The 16,647-nt window shown below is 42.5% G+C and overlaps 1 protein-coding gene across 1 annotated transcript; it reads right to left on the reverse strand.

Moving 5' to 3' along the window:
- Positions 1-2,114: 2,114 nt before the first annotated feature.
- On the reverse strand, positions 2,115-16,101 carry LOC149317724 (protein brambleberry-like). The gene is made up of 12 exons (XM_089518990.1): positions 15,856-16,101; positions 14,306-14,434; positions 12,245-12,430; positions 10,467-10,689; positions 9,260-9,376; positions 8,954-9,133; positions 7,589-7,795; positions 6,888-7,050; positions 5,486-5,550; positions 3,568-3,746; positions 2,598-2,692; positions 2,115-2,318 (listed from the first exon to the last, which is right to left on the reverse strand). Exons 1-12 carry the CDS (start codon positions 16,099-16,101, stop codon positions 2,183-2,185), a joined length of 1,926 nt encoding a protein of 641 aa, XP_089375116.1. The 3' UTR covers positions 2,115-2,182.
- Positions 16,102-16,647: the final 546 nt, after the last annotated feature.

Here is a 16,647-nt window from a genome sequence, read left to right on the forward strand (position 1 = left end):
GACCATCTATAAATCAAATGGATTTCAGAGAAAATGAAGCCCCACTCTCCATAGAAGCCAAAATGACTAAACTGAGGCCACTGTACTTTAGACATATTTGAGACATGATCTTTGGGAAAAGACAATGCTTGATAAACTGGAAGGCAGTGTGAAAAGTGGAAATACACGTGAAGGAAGTAATGTTTATCCTGAGCCTATAAGACCTCAGCAGGGCTGTTAATAACTGGAGGTCCCTCATTTGTTGCACCCAGCAGCCCAGACCAGTGTTAAGGAATGCCGGGAACTACAGTCTGGCCAGAACAGACTGAGCTAAAATCCCCCCCCCCCCCCTGTTTTAACACATTTATAAGTAGTGCATGTGACAAGTTTCACATTGTTAGGAATAATACAATAAGTGGATAGTGGCATCTTTTGGTTCATTCACTGATAAGGTACATTTTGTAGAGGGGAGCAGGAAATAGAGGTAGATGGGATTTTGTTATTGTTCAGCTTGATCGATGTAACTGAAAACAGCCAGAGAGGAAGAGATATTTAAACATTGTCTAGTTCAGATGATACAGGCAAAACAAAACAAAAACCCCAAACTTAGGGCCATGATACAGCCTGATCCTGGGGGAAACAGACATTACCCCGGGTCAATACTTTGGAGTATCTTCAGGTACTGAAGTCCCCAGTCACTGCATCTGATGTGGAAACGGGTGCCTGGCCACATGAATATGGCCAGGCGCCCCATTTCTGCATCAGATGCAGTAGTGGGAAGCTTCTCAGTACCAGTGACATTGTGGCAAGGTAAGGAGCGCATGCTGGTAGCTGGTCCCAGGTCAGCGTGGGGGTGGATGTTCACACTCACCTGTCCCTGTGCTGACCTGGGGACCAACCCAGGTAAGCACTGGGGCCAGAATCTTGGCCCGACTGTTCCCTTGATCTACTTTCTCAGATACAAGGAACTGGTGCCCAAGAAAGACCTTTATTATTAGACTGTATGACTAGCTATAGAAATGCAAAACTTGTGGGTATGGTGATGAAGTGACAAGTTCAGTGGTATAGTGGATGGACAAAGGCAGCAGGAAAGATGTTTAAGGTGGGCGGATGACCATATGAATAGTGTAGTAAGTCAGACCATAATTAGGGAAGATGCCAGGTTCAAGAAAGGAGAGCTACATGCGCAGAAACGTTCTGAACGACAACTCTGTTCCTGTTTGGCATAGGTTGGACGCAATGGCCACAGTGGTCTCTTCCCATTCTATGATTCTACAAGCTAAAGATCCCCAGCCCTTTAACCCACTCCTTATAGGGCATGGTTTCACTGTTTTGGTCTCCCTCCTCTGGACATGCTTCAGCTTGTCCACATCCTTCTTGAACTGTGATGTCCAAAACTGGACACAGTATTCCAGGTGAGGTCTGATCAAAGCAGAACAGAGTGGTACTATTACTTCCCTAATAGGTGCTACACTTCTATTGATGCAGTCTAGAATCAATAGGCTTTTGTTGTTTTTGGACTGCAACTCCAGCAGCCTTAGCCAATGTTAATGAATGCTGGGAACTACAGACTGACATCTGCAAGGCTACCTGATTCCCATCCCAGGATAGACCAAGATAAAATTGATGTTATTTTTTTCTTGTAACACATTTATTCTTGTATCACATTTATTAAGTGTGCACATGGCAAGTTTATTTTTTAAAAAAAATGGTATGAAAAGTCTACATAAGCAGCATCTTTGGTCTCACTTGTAGATAAGGCAAGTCCCATGGAGAAGGGAACAGCAGAGGTAGATGAGGTTTTGTTCAGCTAGAATTGTGCCCAAGACCATCCAGAGGCGAACAGACATTTTTAAAATCCTGTATTTTGTGGAGAAAACCACAAGGCTCAGGTTGCAGCTGTATCTTGGAAATCTTTTTTTACTTCCAGCCACAATCCTTTCACTTCACAGTCAAGAGATAATCCTTTATTATAAGGAGGGTATGAGAGGTCAGATGTGAGCTAGATCCATGAAAATGTAGACTATCATTTCATCACTTGGAGTCATACCAATATAAAAATAATAATTTTGCATTGATTAAAAAAACAACCTCTCCATGCAAAGGAGCAATAGTGATGGAGTCCCCAAGTTCAGAGTCTGTCAATTACACCTTTGCTATTTCTAAGATCCATCCATTATCAAGAAAGCAACAACCTTGCTGATTAGCAAACATAAGAGGACTGACCAGATTCATGAATATGGCAATAGCTGTGGCCTGAGATGGCTTTTTTCCTGCAAGGCTGCCCGGTTCGAGTGACCCCTTGGCAGCGTGGTCTTAGACTGGCTGAACAAGTGGACCTGAAAATGAAAAAATGATCAACAGCGACTAAAGGCCAGTTTCATCTCCTTAACATCTTCTGAGATCACTGCTGAAGATTATAAATCATTCCAGGGGTTTTCCCTGAGATATGTGCACTTTAAAAGTGCTCTGTGGAATCAGAATGATAAAGGTGGCCTTCTCATACCTTAACAGTAGTCATCACTCTCAAGTTGTCACCCACCTGATACATCCTCCTTCCAGCCCATCCATTATTTGCCATCCATTGTCACAAATAGACAGCCAGGCTCTATACTTACATATCACTGACCATGGACCCATTGGGGGAAGAGGACCTTGAATTGGGAAACAGGTGGAAGGGTGAACCCAGCTGCTGGAATCTCTCCAAGGAAATCTGCTAGGAAAATAAACATGTAAGCATTGTGAAGGTGGAAGAGAGGACAGCTGCTTTCACACTGATAAAGAAAGCAGCTCAGAAGCAGATTCTCAACCTTAGCTGTATCTGCAACACCACACTCCTTCCCCCATGAGCCACTGAAGTTGAGTACAGTCCAATCCCTGCATCCCCAGACCTAGCATGGATGGTGAACACCACTAATAATGGTGAACACTATATTTCTGCCAGACGTTAGCCATAGATGTGCTGGAGGACCTCCAGATGCCTGGAGAAGTGGTATCTGGAAGTCCTCCAGTGCAAATCTATGGTCAACTTCTACTGAATGTTCACCCTAGATTTGCACAGGAGGACCTTCCAGATGCCTAGAGATATTTTTTTTTCCTGGAAGCGGGTAAATGAAACCATGGTTACTAGTCCCACAGATACAGGCATGGGACTGTATTTGTAAGAGCCTGCCCCTTTGACCAAAGGATCCCTGCTCTCGGTTACAGACAATAATTGCTGGTGACTTCCATGTCAGTGGGATTGTGAAACCACTCCAGGTTTTCATATGTACTTTGAAGGAGTGATCCAAGGTGTTGAACCATATTTGGCAAAACAGGTTCAGTACCCTGGTTTGTTTGGATTGAAACCTGGAGTAGATTCACTGTCCCACTGCCCTGGGAACTGCCACTTGCCCATTGCATGTGCCCTAAAACAAAGGTCCTCACACTTTGCTTCTCCAGGTGTCTTCGACCTCAACTCCAGAATCCCCAAGTCAGTGATCTTGGCCATTGGTCTAGGATTCTGGGAGCTGAAGGACCAAAGCTCAAAATATATTACTTTAGTATATTTATTCTTTGTTCTTCTCATCTTAGCGTTCTATGAGATACCTCTTGTCTGGTGGAGCGGGCCAAACTGAGACGGCGAAGGTTGGTGCCATGGGAAGGAGGACCCTGCGGAGGCTTCCAGGCTGCTGAAAACAGCATTGTGCTCTCCTGCCCTCTTCTCTGGGGAGAAGGCACAAAGTCGGCACCCTTCTCTAGGGACTCCTTTTCCATGTGGGCTCCATCTGCAACACAGAATAAGGACAGTCATCAAAGAATGGGTGGATGCAAAGCAGGAGCTGTACTTCGGCCATTTATGTTATTATTGGATTTTTAATAATATAAAAAAAGAGAGGGGAAAAATGAAGAGAGAGAAAGACAGAAAGGGGGGAAGGAAGAAAAAGGAAAAAAAAGAAAAGAAAATTGGAAAAAGCAGCGTAGTAGTAGTAATAATAATAATAAATTTTATTTCTTTCTTACCTCTCCTTAAGGCGAGTACATGTTAAAATACAAAACACAATTAAAAAAGAAAACACATAAAAGCAACAGTTAAAATACAATACTATAAAACAACTAAAATACACTCATATAAATGCATTATTTAAAATATACAAATTTAAAAAGTTGTAGTTTAAAATTGACAGGATAGGCCTGCCAAAAGAGATGTATCCTTAAAGAAAAAAGGGGGGAAAGGGGAGGAAAAGGGATTAAAGAGAAAGAGAAATGGGTTAAATAAAAAATGAAAAGAAAAGAATGAAAGGGGGATTGTGCAAAAGATACAAACATGGACTAGACGTATACATTAATGTAAGGTGACCATATGTCCAAAACTACATCTTTTAAGCAGTAACATCATCTAACCACCGAAGAATGGATTTTAGCTATACTGTACCTTTCCCTCAATGCAACATCTATTTCCCACAGTCAAGATATTCTGTACTAATGGGACCAGCAACACATTGTTTCAGTGCGACAAACTCTGCTTTGATCAGTCAGTCTATCTCTGCTGCTTCCTGAATGCATTTACTATAATCTGCATCTGACCAGGTTTTCTTGACAGCCGTGCCATCAGTCAACTGCAGTCATTTATTTATTTATCAGATATACCACCTTTCTCCCAAAATAGAGTTCATGGGGCACACATTCCTCATTGTTCTGTTTGTGTGATTGCCACCAGTTTTCTAACTTTGGCGATGCATCTTGCTGATGCATCTTCTTCTATGCACAGGGGTGCTATTGAGACCATATAAAGCAATAATACTCACATTTCAATAACAAAGAGGAAAAAATGATACTGCAGTTCAGACATGTTGTCTGACAGCTTCCTGCCAGGAAGCTCAAAACAAACTGCGTGAAAGTTTAAAAATTAGTTTCTAATCCTTGTGTGATTTTTAATATAAATGTGTTGAATTTTAATCTTAGAACAGTATAATTCCTTTTAAAGGGGGGGTTGTATATATTTGTATTATTGTTATCTCGGTGCATCTGTATTATTTTAATTGTTGGAAGCTGCTTTGATTGTTTCTTACAAATAAGCGGGATATATATTATTATCCGAAATGCTTGGGACCAGAAGTATTCTGGATTCTTATACCTCTATTTGCATATATGTACATAATGTGATATCTTGAAAATGGGACTCAAATCTAAACACAAAAATTATTTATGCTTCATATGCAGCTTATGAACATAGCCTAAGGGTAATTTTATACAATATTTTTAGTAATGTTGTGCCCAAAACAAAGTTTGCGTACACTGATCCACCAGAAAGCAAAAGTTTCACTATTTCAGCCACTCATAAATTATTTTTTAATTTTTTTGGAGTATTTTGGATTTTGAAATTCTGGATAAAGGAGACTCAATGTATTTGCAGATGGCCTAACCTGTATAGTCTATAAAACAGGTTGTTTTCTGGCTAATACTCTTGGCAATTCACATTCTGTCCCAATCCAAACCACCGCCATCCTTCTCCCATGATGCTCACCTGACATGTAGCTCACCTCTTCCAACTTCTCCAGCTCTTCTTTCAAGAAGCTAACATCAGCTTCTCTAGAACATAAGAACAACCATGCTGCATGAAAGCAAAGGACTACCTAAAATCCAACATTTTGTTCCCATGGAGGCCAACTAGTTTCCCCAAACGGAAGCCCACTAATAGCAGAAGGGTACCACTGCATCCTCCATCTCATTTCCCCCAGCAATTGATCTACAGAGGAAGATTGCCTCTGGAACCTGGAGGGTATATAGAGCCATTCTGATAAGTCATGGCTTATCCTCTGTGATTTAATCTGATATCCTTGTACAGCTGTCCCAAGCTGGCACTAATCACATTTTGTGGCAGGGAATGTGCGGTACTGCATTTAGACAGAGAAAATGAAATGCACAGATAGAGGATGGGTAACACCTGGTTTGACAGCACTACATGTGAAAGGGTTCTGGTAGTGTTAGTAGACCACAAGCTGAACATGAGTCAACAGTGTGATGCAGTAGCTAAAAAAGCCAGTATGATCCTACGCTGAATCAATGGGAGTGTAGTGTCTAGATCGAGAGAAGTAATAGTACCACTCTATTCTGCTTTGGTCAGACCTCACCTGGAGTATTATGACCAGTTTCTGGCACCACAGTTCAAGAGGGATATTGACAAACTGCAGTATGTCCAAAGGAGGGCAACCAAAATGGTAAAAGGGTAAAGCCATGCCCTATGACTTGGGGAGCTGGGTATGACTAGCCTGGGGAAGAGAAAGCTTAGAGGTGATCTGATGGCCATGTTGAAATATTTGAAGGGACAGCATATGGAGGATGGAGCCAGCTTGTTTTCTGCTGCTCCAGAAACTAGGACTCAATGGAGCAATGGATGCAAGCTACAGGAAAAGAGGTTGCACTTAAACATTAAAAAGAACTTCCTGTCCATAAGAGCTGTTTGATAGTGGAAGATGCTGCTGCTGCCTCAGAGTGTGCTGGAGTCTCTTTCTTTGGAGGTCCTTAACAGAGGCTGGATGGCCATCTTTTGGAATTGCTTTGATTGTGACTTCCTACATTGCAGGGGTTTGGACTAGATCCTTGAGGTCTCTTCCAACTCTGTGACTCTATAATTTGAACAGTGCATAGTTGAACTATGGAATTTCTCCCTCTTGATATTCATTTTGTTAGTTTTGCCCCAGCTTTCTAATCTGTTAAGGTCATTTTGAATCTTGATCCTGTCCTCTGGGGTATTACCGGTAACTACTCCTCCTAATTTGGTGTCATCTGCAAATTTGATAAGCATGCCCCTTATTTTTTCACCCAAGTTGTTGACAAAGATTTTGAACGTCACTGGACCCAGGACAGAACCCCATGGTACCCCACTAGTCACTTCTGTCCAGGATGAAGAGGGGCCATCTTCTTACCTTTCAGGAGTGGAAGTAACATGGCAGTGCCTGCCACTTTTTTGTTCCACTTCATTGACATGCACTTCAAGATTTTTCCGGGGAAATGGCAAAGATATCAAAATCTGTTTCTGTTCTGTCTTTGTCAAAGGACAGTGAATGATTCTGCCCAGCAGCCAGTTCCCTAAAGGAAGAAATGTATTAACAGTAAGTCACACTCTCTCAGCCTTAGAGGAAGGCAATGACAAACTCCTCTGAAGAAGTCTTGCCAAGAAAACCCAGTGATAGGTTTGCTTTAGGGTTACCCTAAGGCTGAAACGTAACAACAATAACATACTAGATGGCTTATTTCTGTTTCTGGAGCCCTGGTGGCGCAGTGGTTCAATGCCTGTACTGCAGCCACTCACTCAAAACCACAAGGTTGCGAATTCAAAACCAGCAAAAGGCCTCAAGCTTGACTCAGGCTTGCATCCTTCCAAGGAGGTCGCTAAAATGAGTACCCAGATTTTTGGGGGCAATTAGCTTACAGTTGTAAACTGCTTAGACACTGCTTAGGCGATATGAAGTGGTATACTGTATAAATGAAGCTTGTTTGTTTGTTTTGTTACGCATTGCTCTAAAGCCTTCTGAGTAGTTCACAAGCATTTGGAATTGAAGAAATTTGGGCATGTGGCATTGGAAAATGATAGGCAGGGGTGAAGAGAAGTCAAGCCCATACTTGCCTGCAATAGCAAACACCAAGACACCGGTGAGACAATTAAAACCTAAGGAAACGGCATGGTTGAGTTCCAAGAGCGCATTGGCCACAACAAGGACTAGGAGCGTGGCACGAGGAAGGCCGGGTATCTGCAGGAAAGTCATTATCAGAGCTGCCAGGAGGAAATAGCTGCCATGCAGAATGCAGGTATAGATGGAGCTCAGACTGAAGCCTGGAAGACAGAGGATGTGTGTAGCACAAGCAGAACAAGAAAGTCATTTCACTTCCCACAATGTCACTTGCGTGGTTTGAGTTCTCATTTAAAGGCCTGTTTTTTATCAGAACATTCTGTGCCACGGTACAACACTTTGATCTGACAGTAAAGATCGGAGACTGTCAGGAAGCAGAACAAACATTTCCCCCAGATCTCTGCAAAGTAAAACACACCTCGACACAACTTTCAGGAGTTCCTCTATCAGCATAAACAAAGTTAGTGACAAAACCACCAGCAGTGTGAGCTAATATAAAAGTGAACATCATCAAGTAGGCTAAGCCAAAAACAACCCAAACATAGTTACATGCTCTCTGCATGTGCTCACTGCATAAATATGACAATTAATAGTCCAAGGTAGAGCAAGGTGGGGCATGACCAAAGCAGAATACAGTGGCACTATTACTTTCCTTGATCTAGACACTATACTTCTGTTGATGCAACCTAGAATTGCATTGGCCTTTTTAGCTGCTGCATCATACTGTTGATTCACTTGTGGTCTGCTAGAACTCCTAGATCCCTTTCGTATGTAGTCTTGTTAAGCCAGGTGTTCCCCAGCCTATATCTGTGAATTTCATTTCATTTCATTTTTCTTTTTTCTTGCCTAAGTGCAGTACCTTACTTCACTTCTTTCCAGGATAATGAAGAAGAGCCATTGTTGAGCACCCTTTGGGTTTGGCTTGTCAACCAACCATATCTTGGAGATGGGGCCCAAGTCTAAATACTAAATTCATTTACGTTTCATACACCTTATACACATAGAATGAAGGTCATTTTATACAATATTTTAAATAATTCTATGCATGAAACAATATCCATGTATATTAGAAAGCAAAGATGGCACTACCTCAGCCACCCATGAAGACCATTTTAGTTTTTGGAATATTCTCGATTTGGGAATTCCAGGTAAGGGAGATGAAACCTTTATTACTTGGATGGGAGACTGCCAACAAATACCAGGTGCTGTTGGCTATACAGTATTTCAGAGGAAGAAAACCCTATGAAATAAATAGGGTCAATACAAATCAACAGGCAACTTGAAGGCACATACATGCACACACAGGAGACAGTTACCCTTTCTGACAATTCCAGATAGCAATGCTCAATGCTCAGTTTTACCTGCCCAGTTGATGAATCGTTGAATGTGCTGCAGCCGCCCTTCCACATTGCTCTGCATGCGGTCCATGGTGTAAAGCACCAGTCCCAGGCTCTCGTTCATCTTTTGCAGCTTCCCCATCAACTCATCGTAATATACGGTGGTCTGGTTCTGATAGGCCACAAACATCTCCAAATTGGTCTCTGGAACAAAATGGTAGTGGGAGAGGTGGGGGTGGCTTTTTTAAATAGAAACTTTCAGAACACAATAACTGCTCAGGGATTAGGAATGAGGAGAATGGGGTACGGGATCTGCTTTCTGTTACAAACCTATTTTGGAGTAAACCTCCTGCGCTCGCTTTTGCACCTGGGTCAGGTCCCTGAGGATGGCTCGGTGGCCCTCTTGCAAGTCTGCATCCTGGCTGTTCAGGTGATTGCTTACATTTTCTGTAGAAAGAGGGATACCAGCAATCCAACTGTTGGAAATTCCTTTTCCAAACCTCATAGGCCATATTCAAAAGGGGGCGGGGGGCCAGGACCAAAGTTGTGCAACACCTTTAAGACTACTAAATCAATTTTAACATAAGCCTCTGTGAATTGTGCAACAGGGATTATACAATAAAATACAGTGGGTTGGTAAAATGGTATCCCTTATATAAAATGGCAGAACCAAGGTTTGCTTTTTTTTGGGGGGGGGGGGGTATTTTCAAGCCATGGATGGTTGAATCTGTGGATACGGAGGGCCAGCTATAGCCTGTTTTCTCAGATGCTCTGAGAATAATCTTAGAAGTTCAATGTGTGTGTGTAGTCCATGTATCTAAAGGTAGGACTACAGAAAACAACCTGGTTAATCAACCTGAGGGTTAACAATGCAATTTCTGCACTCTATTTCTCTTTCATCTAACTTTCTTCTCCACCATCCTCCATCCAACAATCCCTAACTTTATTTACATCCTACCTTTTGGGACTCAAAACAGCTCACAAAAAGACATGTAGTTAAAAACATATGGAATGGAGATGAAAAACAGTAGTAAATAACAACAGAATTAAAACTAATTAAATCTTATTTTAAAATCATTCTTAAATACAGTACAGCATAAAGGGTCCTTTTACAATGTATGGTAAAATGAAGAAAATATTGCTTAATTATTAGCTAAAAGTTGCAAAAAAATTTGAAAGTAGAAGTAACACTAAGACCTAAATTATTTCTCTTAAGTACGATAGATTTAGAAGCACAGACTGAGAGAAAGCATAGAACCTTGGAGAGCTTCAAGATTGGCAAATGCAAATACATCTCAGTGCTGCCACATTCTTTCTTCCAGTTAGTCTCAAAGATGCTACAAGATCTCTTTACATACTGATTTTACAGACTATCATGGCTATATCTTTGAATTTTCTCACTATACGGTTGTCATAGATTGAATTTGGTTTGATGGCATGTAATAACAAGTTTTGAGGTTCACTGAAAGACCCTAAGAATCTCCCTCTCCCCAGCCTTAGCTGCTTTGGCCAGTTTGCCTCCTCTCCTTGCCCTCACCCATCCTTCTGGTGATGCCTTCAATCAGCTGTGCCACCTGCTGCTGCCCACTGGCAATCAGAGCCTTCTCCTGAGCCAGATGATCCAAGTTGCTGTGGATGGACTCTTCCATTTTCTCCTGGCTGCCCTGAAGCGTCTCCTGCTGGGCCAGGAGCTTCTCTTGGCTGGTCACCACTTGCTGCAAGGACTCTGACGTCAGTGCCTTCAGCTCTTCCTGGCCACTCTGTTCAGGGGAAAGCAACAAAGTTCTTGCCTGGCCCTTTTGACCACACTTTAATGTTGCTCAGCCACACATGTCCTGTTTTATATCTGTGAACCACTGGAGGGTTTGAGCCCAGTGGTGTCACTAAGGGGGCGTGGGGGATGCGGAGAGCACCAGTTGACAGCATAAGGGTGATACCACTGCTCCTGAAACACCTATTTTTGGGCAGAAATAAATGCTTTAAAAGATGGTGGGAGTGGAGGGAAGCTCAATGGGAGCAGAAAGGAGACGCCCCTGAATTTTCCAAAATTTTAATTTTTAAGAAAATTTAAAAAATTTAAAATATATATATTCTTTTAACATTTTCTTTTAAAAACATCACATTTTAATCAAATCTTCAGTATGCATATGTAAATACATTTAGTTTGTGCATATGATATTGCAATTTGAAGGTATAATTTTACTGTTGCTAGTTGTTTATGTCACAACGATTAGCATTACACTGAGTGCTATATGAGAATTATGATTTATGAGTAATATGAGTGCAAAAAAGTATTGCTAAGGATTCTGTATGGTGTGAAACAGGAGGCTATCAATGGGGGGATGACCCCATGTGTTACTGCACCAAGTGACACCAACCCTAGTGACACCCCTGTTTGAGCCAACCATGATCTGAGCCAATTTATTTCTCCAGAGCATGACTGCTTTCATGGCCACTGTGCCCTTTGCTTCTGGCTTTCTCCAGAATAGTTGTGCCAAGATAGTTCATCAACACAATTCCAGCCTAGAAATTGGACCCTAAAAGACCAATACAGCCAAGGACACTTACACGTCTGTGTTTAACATGGCTGGATCATGGCACTAAAGAATAAACAGTTCCACATTCATCCAGTCCAACGGTGTGCAAAGGGAGTGGGGCCATTTAGAATCATAGAATCGTAGAGTTGGAAGAGACCACAAGGGCCATCCAGTCCAACCCCTTCTGCCATGCAGGAATTCCCACTCAAAGCATCCCTGATAGATGGCCATCCAACCTCTGTTTAAAGACCTCCAAGGAAGGAGACTCCACTACACTCCGAGGAAGGAGTTTGTTCCACTGTCGAACAGCCCTTACTGTCAGGAAGTTCCTCCTAATGTTGAGCTGGAATCTCTTTTCCTGGAGCTTTCTCTTTGGTGGGCCACACCATTGTGTTTCGGAGTGCCAGAAATACATTTCATCCTTTCTGGCTGCCATTTTGTATGATTTTATGCCATCTTTTGTTTGTTCTTCAGTGAACTTTGGGGGCTCTGGGTGTGGGAGGGAAGAAATAAACAGGTGCATTTGTGGCAACTTTTGGATCGGTTTAGCTAATTTTCAACCCAGAAATTAACAGGAAATGTTTTTAATTTTTGAGGAGAGGCTGGGAGTTCAAAGTTCACACTTTGGGGTCCCATGGGCCACATTTGGCCTACAGGCCAAATCATAGAGTTGGAAGAGACCACAAGGGCCATCCAGCCCAGTTCCACGGTGATCTAGCCAGTTACCTTTCACTGAGCATACTGGGAACGTAGGAATTTTTGCCACTGCGCTACAGACCTGCAGGATTTTCATGGCTTCCAGCTGGCCGGCCGCAGTGGAGACCAAGGCATTGACTGTATGCTCTGCCCGGCGCTTGAACTGCATCTGACGGGTGGCATAGCAGACGGCGCGGGCACGGTTGCTCACTATGTGATAGGCGTTCCAGGTGTCTGGATCCATCTCTGCTGTGCATTCAGCCAGGGTCTGCAGGAGGGAAGGGAGTGAGCAATCAGCATCTACAATAGCTATGGATATCATACAATTCATTTGAGATTCCAGTTTTTTACAGGGGGGGCAGAAATGGGGAGCTGTTTGGTTAGATGCACATGCTTCCCCAGACCTCAAAGTTCAGCAGGAAAAATGCGTATCTGGGGTTCTGAGTGCTGTTGCATTCCAGGGAACAGCATCTAAGAAAAGCTGTGATAAACAAGCTACTTTTAGCAAAGCAGCAGAGTTATAAAATAGTGTTTTAAATCAAATGCAGACTAGGGAAGAGGGTTGCTGTCGAGTGTTCTCTGTTTCTATTAAGTACTACACCAGGCAGGCCTTCTCAGAGGTTGCAAAGTTACTTTTTGGACAGCAACAGCTACCGTCCAAAATGATTAACTGGCTCTATTTGGTATAACAGATGATTCCAACAATCATGTGGCTTTCTCAGCAATATTTATTCAAAGGGGATTTGTCACTGACTTCCTCTAAGACTGAGAGAATGTGACTTGCCCAGGGTCACCTAGGAGGGTCTCCATGGCTGAGTGGGGATTTGAACACTGGTCTCACAGAATCCTAGGTGGAATGTGGATTTTACTTATTTATTTATTTCGCTTATATCCCTCCTTTCTCCCTAAATGGGATACAAGGTGGCTTACAATAATTGTTAAAAGGTCCAATTAAAATACTAACTTACAAAAGTGAAAAAGGAATTAAACATCAATGTTATTAAAAACTGGACTGAAAACAGCTAAAACATTTAAAATATATTTAAAACACAGTTCCAATAAAAGATCTCTCTATATAGATGTCTTTCCTTTTTCACAGGGGATCCATTCTGGACCCCTTTGCAAAAACGGAGTTCCGCCTATATTCAAGCCCCACTGGCTTGAATATAGGCACGGGCGCACGCCGTGAGCACATTCATTCTCCCTCTGTTTGTCCCTTGCACATAAGCGATGGACGCTGATCCGAAGGCTGTAAGAACGGAGGGAGGACTGTGTGCGCGCATATGTATGTATGTATGTATGTTGTTGTTATTGTGTGCCTCCAAGTCATTTTTGACTTATGGGGACCCTAAGGCAAGCTTATCATAGGGTTTCCTTGGCACATTTCTTCAGAGAGGGTTTGCTATTGCCAACCTCTGAGGCTGAGTGTGTGTGACATGCCCAATGGGTCACCCATATATATAGAGAGAGAGAGATATATATATGCGCTCACATTCACACACACACACACACACACACACACACAGCACACTGGGTGAACTTGGGGAAGTTACATGCTCTCAGTCCCAGGGGAAGGAAATGGAAAACAGCAAATCTGAACAAATCTTGCCAAGAAAACCGCAGGATAGGTTTTGTCTTAGGGATGTCATAAGTTGTAAACAATTTGAAGGGACACAACAACAACAAAAACACAATGTCACACACTGTGACTCCATAATTAAAATTCAAAAGCCTGCCTAAATTATTATTATTAATAATAATAATAATAATAATAATGTTTTTATTTATATACCGCTTTTCTAAAAATCAAAGCGGTTAAAAATGTCTTCATCTGCCGTCGGAAAGACAGGAGGGAGGGACCCGACCAGACCTCTTTTGGCAGGGAGTTCCACCGCCTGGGAGCAGCCATGGAGAAGGTTCACTCCCAAATCCTCACCAATTGCACCTGCAAGTGTGATGGGACTGAGAGAAAGCCCTTCCCTGCAGATCTCAACATTTGCCCTGGTTTATATGCCTCTGGATTCATTCTGCCTGACCACTCCAGTTCATTAAAGCAAAGAATTCAGCCCAGAGAGCCGTAGGAACAAGGGCTGCTTGTGTATTTCAGGGCAGTGCTGTTCTATTCCCAAACGTGGTTACTTACCATGTCTGTGGTGCAGAGATAAGTCCGCCGACCTTCAACGCTGGCTTGGCAATTGAACAAGGACACCCCCAGCTTGGCTAGCTGCTCTTCGGTCATGTCTGTGCAAGATGAACGGAGTTCTGCTATGACCTTGCAGAAAAGACAAGAAGAAAGCCAAAAAGTATTAATAGTACAGCAGGTCCTTGGTTTTCTTTAGGGTTTGGTTCCCTCTACCCCCTTGGATACCAAAATCTGTGGATGCTCAAGTCCCATTAAACATAACAGCATAGTAAAATGGTGTCTCTGATATAAAATGTCAAAATCAAGGTTTGCTTTTTGGAATTTATATATATAATTTTAATATATTTCAAGCCATAAATGGTTAAATCTGTGGATGAAGAATCCATGGATACAGAGGGCCCAGTGTAGCAAACATTGGGAGATTCACAAAGTGAATGAGAAAGAAGATGAAGAAAACCATGTCTCAGTTCACAAAACAGATGCGTTTCCAGGCATTACAGGTTGAGTCTCCCTTATCCGTAATTCTAACATCTGAAATATCCCAAAATCCAAAATTATCCACCTGGGTGGCTGAGAGAGTGGCACCTTTGCTATCTGATGGTTCAGTGTACACAAATGTTGATTCATGCACAAAATAATTAAAAATATTATGTATAAAATTACCTTCAGGTTCTGTGTATAAAGTACAGTATTTGCCTTCCAACTAGGCAAAGAAGGAGGAGGGCTGAGTGGGTATAAAAAGCCTTTGTCACAGGTTTTGTTAACTGAGCTATGCCTGTATGCTTGTTTCCTACAACACTGCTCCCTTGACCTATGATGGGGTTGGAGCAATTGCTTCTTTTGGACCATTGATACTTTAGCCTTGCTAACCATCAACAAGAGAGTAACTGTGGTTTCTACCAGAGCCTGGGAAACTTACTTTTTTGGATTACAACTTCCAGATTCCCTCAGCCAGCATCAGGGGAAGCTGCAGTCCAAAGAATATAAATTCTCCAGGCTTACTACTAGAAAGCAGAGTGGAAATCTCTGGGACATATAGCTTCCAACAGCTGCATTAAGGCTGGCAGATAAAGATGTTTTAAGAAAAAATTCAGATGGGTTTTTGCAACGGAAGGCTTTAACAAAAGGGCCATTAAGTGCTGCATTGTTTCAAACTGCATTGTTTAACTTTCTAACATCTTTTTTAGAGTTTGTATTTTTAATATGCTGAATAGATCAATTTGGTTTTCATGCTGATGTATTGATTTCTGTTTTTAAATTCTAATCTAAGCATGAGTCCCATCTACACTGTAAAAATAATGCTGTTTGACACCACTTTAATTGTCTGGATTCTACTCTACACAATCCTGGGATCTGGAGTTTTGTGAGGCACCAGCAACCTTTGGCAGAGAAGGCAAAAGACCTTGTAAAACGAGAAATCCCAGGATTCCGTCAAATGGAGCTGCAGCACTTAAAGTGGTGTCAAACTGCATTATTTCTACAGTGTAGAAGCACCCGCAGTCTTGGGCACAAGGCAGGATATCAATACAGATGAGGAGTAGCAGCCAAACCTTGTTGTGACAGGAATCCAGGGGTGACAGATGCAGCCGCTGGGCCTCAGCTAAGAACCTCTCGTCTCCTGTGGTCATCTCAAAAGGAACTTGGGGAAGATTTCCTGGGTTGGGAGCATCCTTTGGGTCTGGAAGAGGGGCTGGAGTCGCACTTCGAGACAGCCAGCCGAAAAACCCAAAGGAGGGGACAATGAGCAGAAGCACGAAAAACGGGAGGACGAAGGTCTGGCAATCTTGGGGTGGCATCTTTGGAGGATACCCTGCAAGAGAGAGAAAAGATCCATGGCAGTTAAAGCAGTGTCAAACTGAATTATTTCTGCAGTTCGGATGTAGTCTAAGAGAAAAGCCTCCTCAGAAGATATTAGAGCCCAGTCAAGCTCATATGGGGAAAATGCAGTCCTTTTTCGCGTTACCCCAACTCCCAGAATCCCCCCAATGGCATGTCGAATGCCTGGGATTTAACAGACACAAACACTTACTGCACCTCCCAGAATCCCCCAACAGCAATATTGATAAGACTATCTGCTCTAACAAGACTGCTTTGTTCAAAGGACTTGGTTTTTGATTAGAGAACAATTGATGCAAAGGGAAAGTTTGTGTCCAATAAAACCAGCCAGCCTTTAAACCTCCCATAAGACGCTTTGTTGTTTTCACTGCAACAGATGGATCCAGTTAACATCCCCCTTTCCCCACGAAATTCTTGTTTTGATAGGATTATGCTATCAGCCTTCACAAGAGACTGCAGAGCCAGTTCTACGTTCCAGATAAGTGGCCCCTTTTTAAGACTAAAGA

This window comes from Sceloporus occidentalis, unplaced genomic scaffold (assembly GCF_023333645.1).
Source record: "Sceloporus occidentalis isolate IW3139 unplaced genomic scaffold, rSceOcc1.0.p SCAF_3, whole genome shotgun sequence".
Lineage (NCBI taxonomy): Eukaryota > Metazoa > Chordata > Lepidosauria > Squamata > Phrynosomatidae > Sceloporus > Sceloporus occidentalis.

What these genes read in the sequence shown, in the direction of transcription:
- LOC149317724 (XM_089518990.1), bottom strand. Translation starts at nt 16,101, where the DNA reads ATGCCACCCCAAGATTGCCAGACCTTCGTCCTCCCGTTTTTCGTGCTT. An exon ending in ACGATTCATCAACTGGGCAG is followed by an intron (nt 7,796 to 8,953) that starts GTAAAACTGAGC and finishes TCTGTCTTCCAG; the next exon opens with GCTTCAGTCTGAGCTCCATC. An exon ending in CTTGGTGTTTGCTATTGCAG is followed by an intron (nt 7,051 to 7,588) that starts GCAAGTATGGGC and finishes TTCTTCCTTTAG; the next exon opens with GGAACTGGCTGCTGGGCAGA.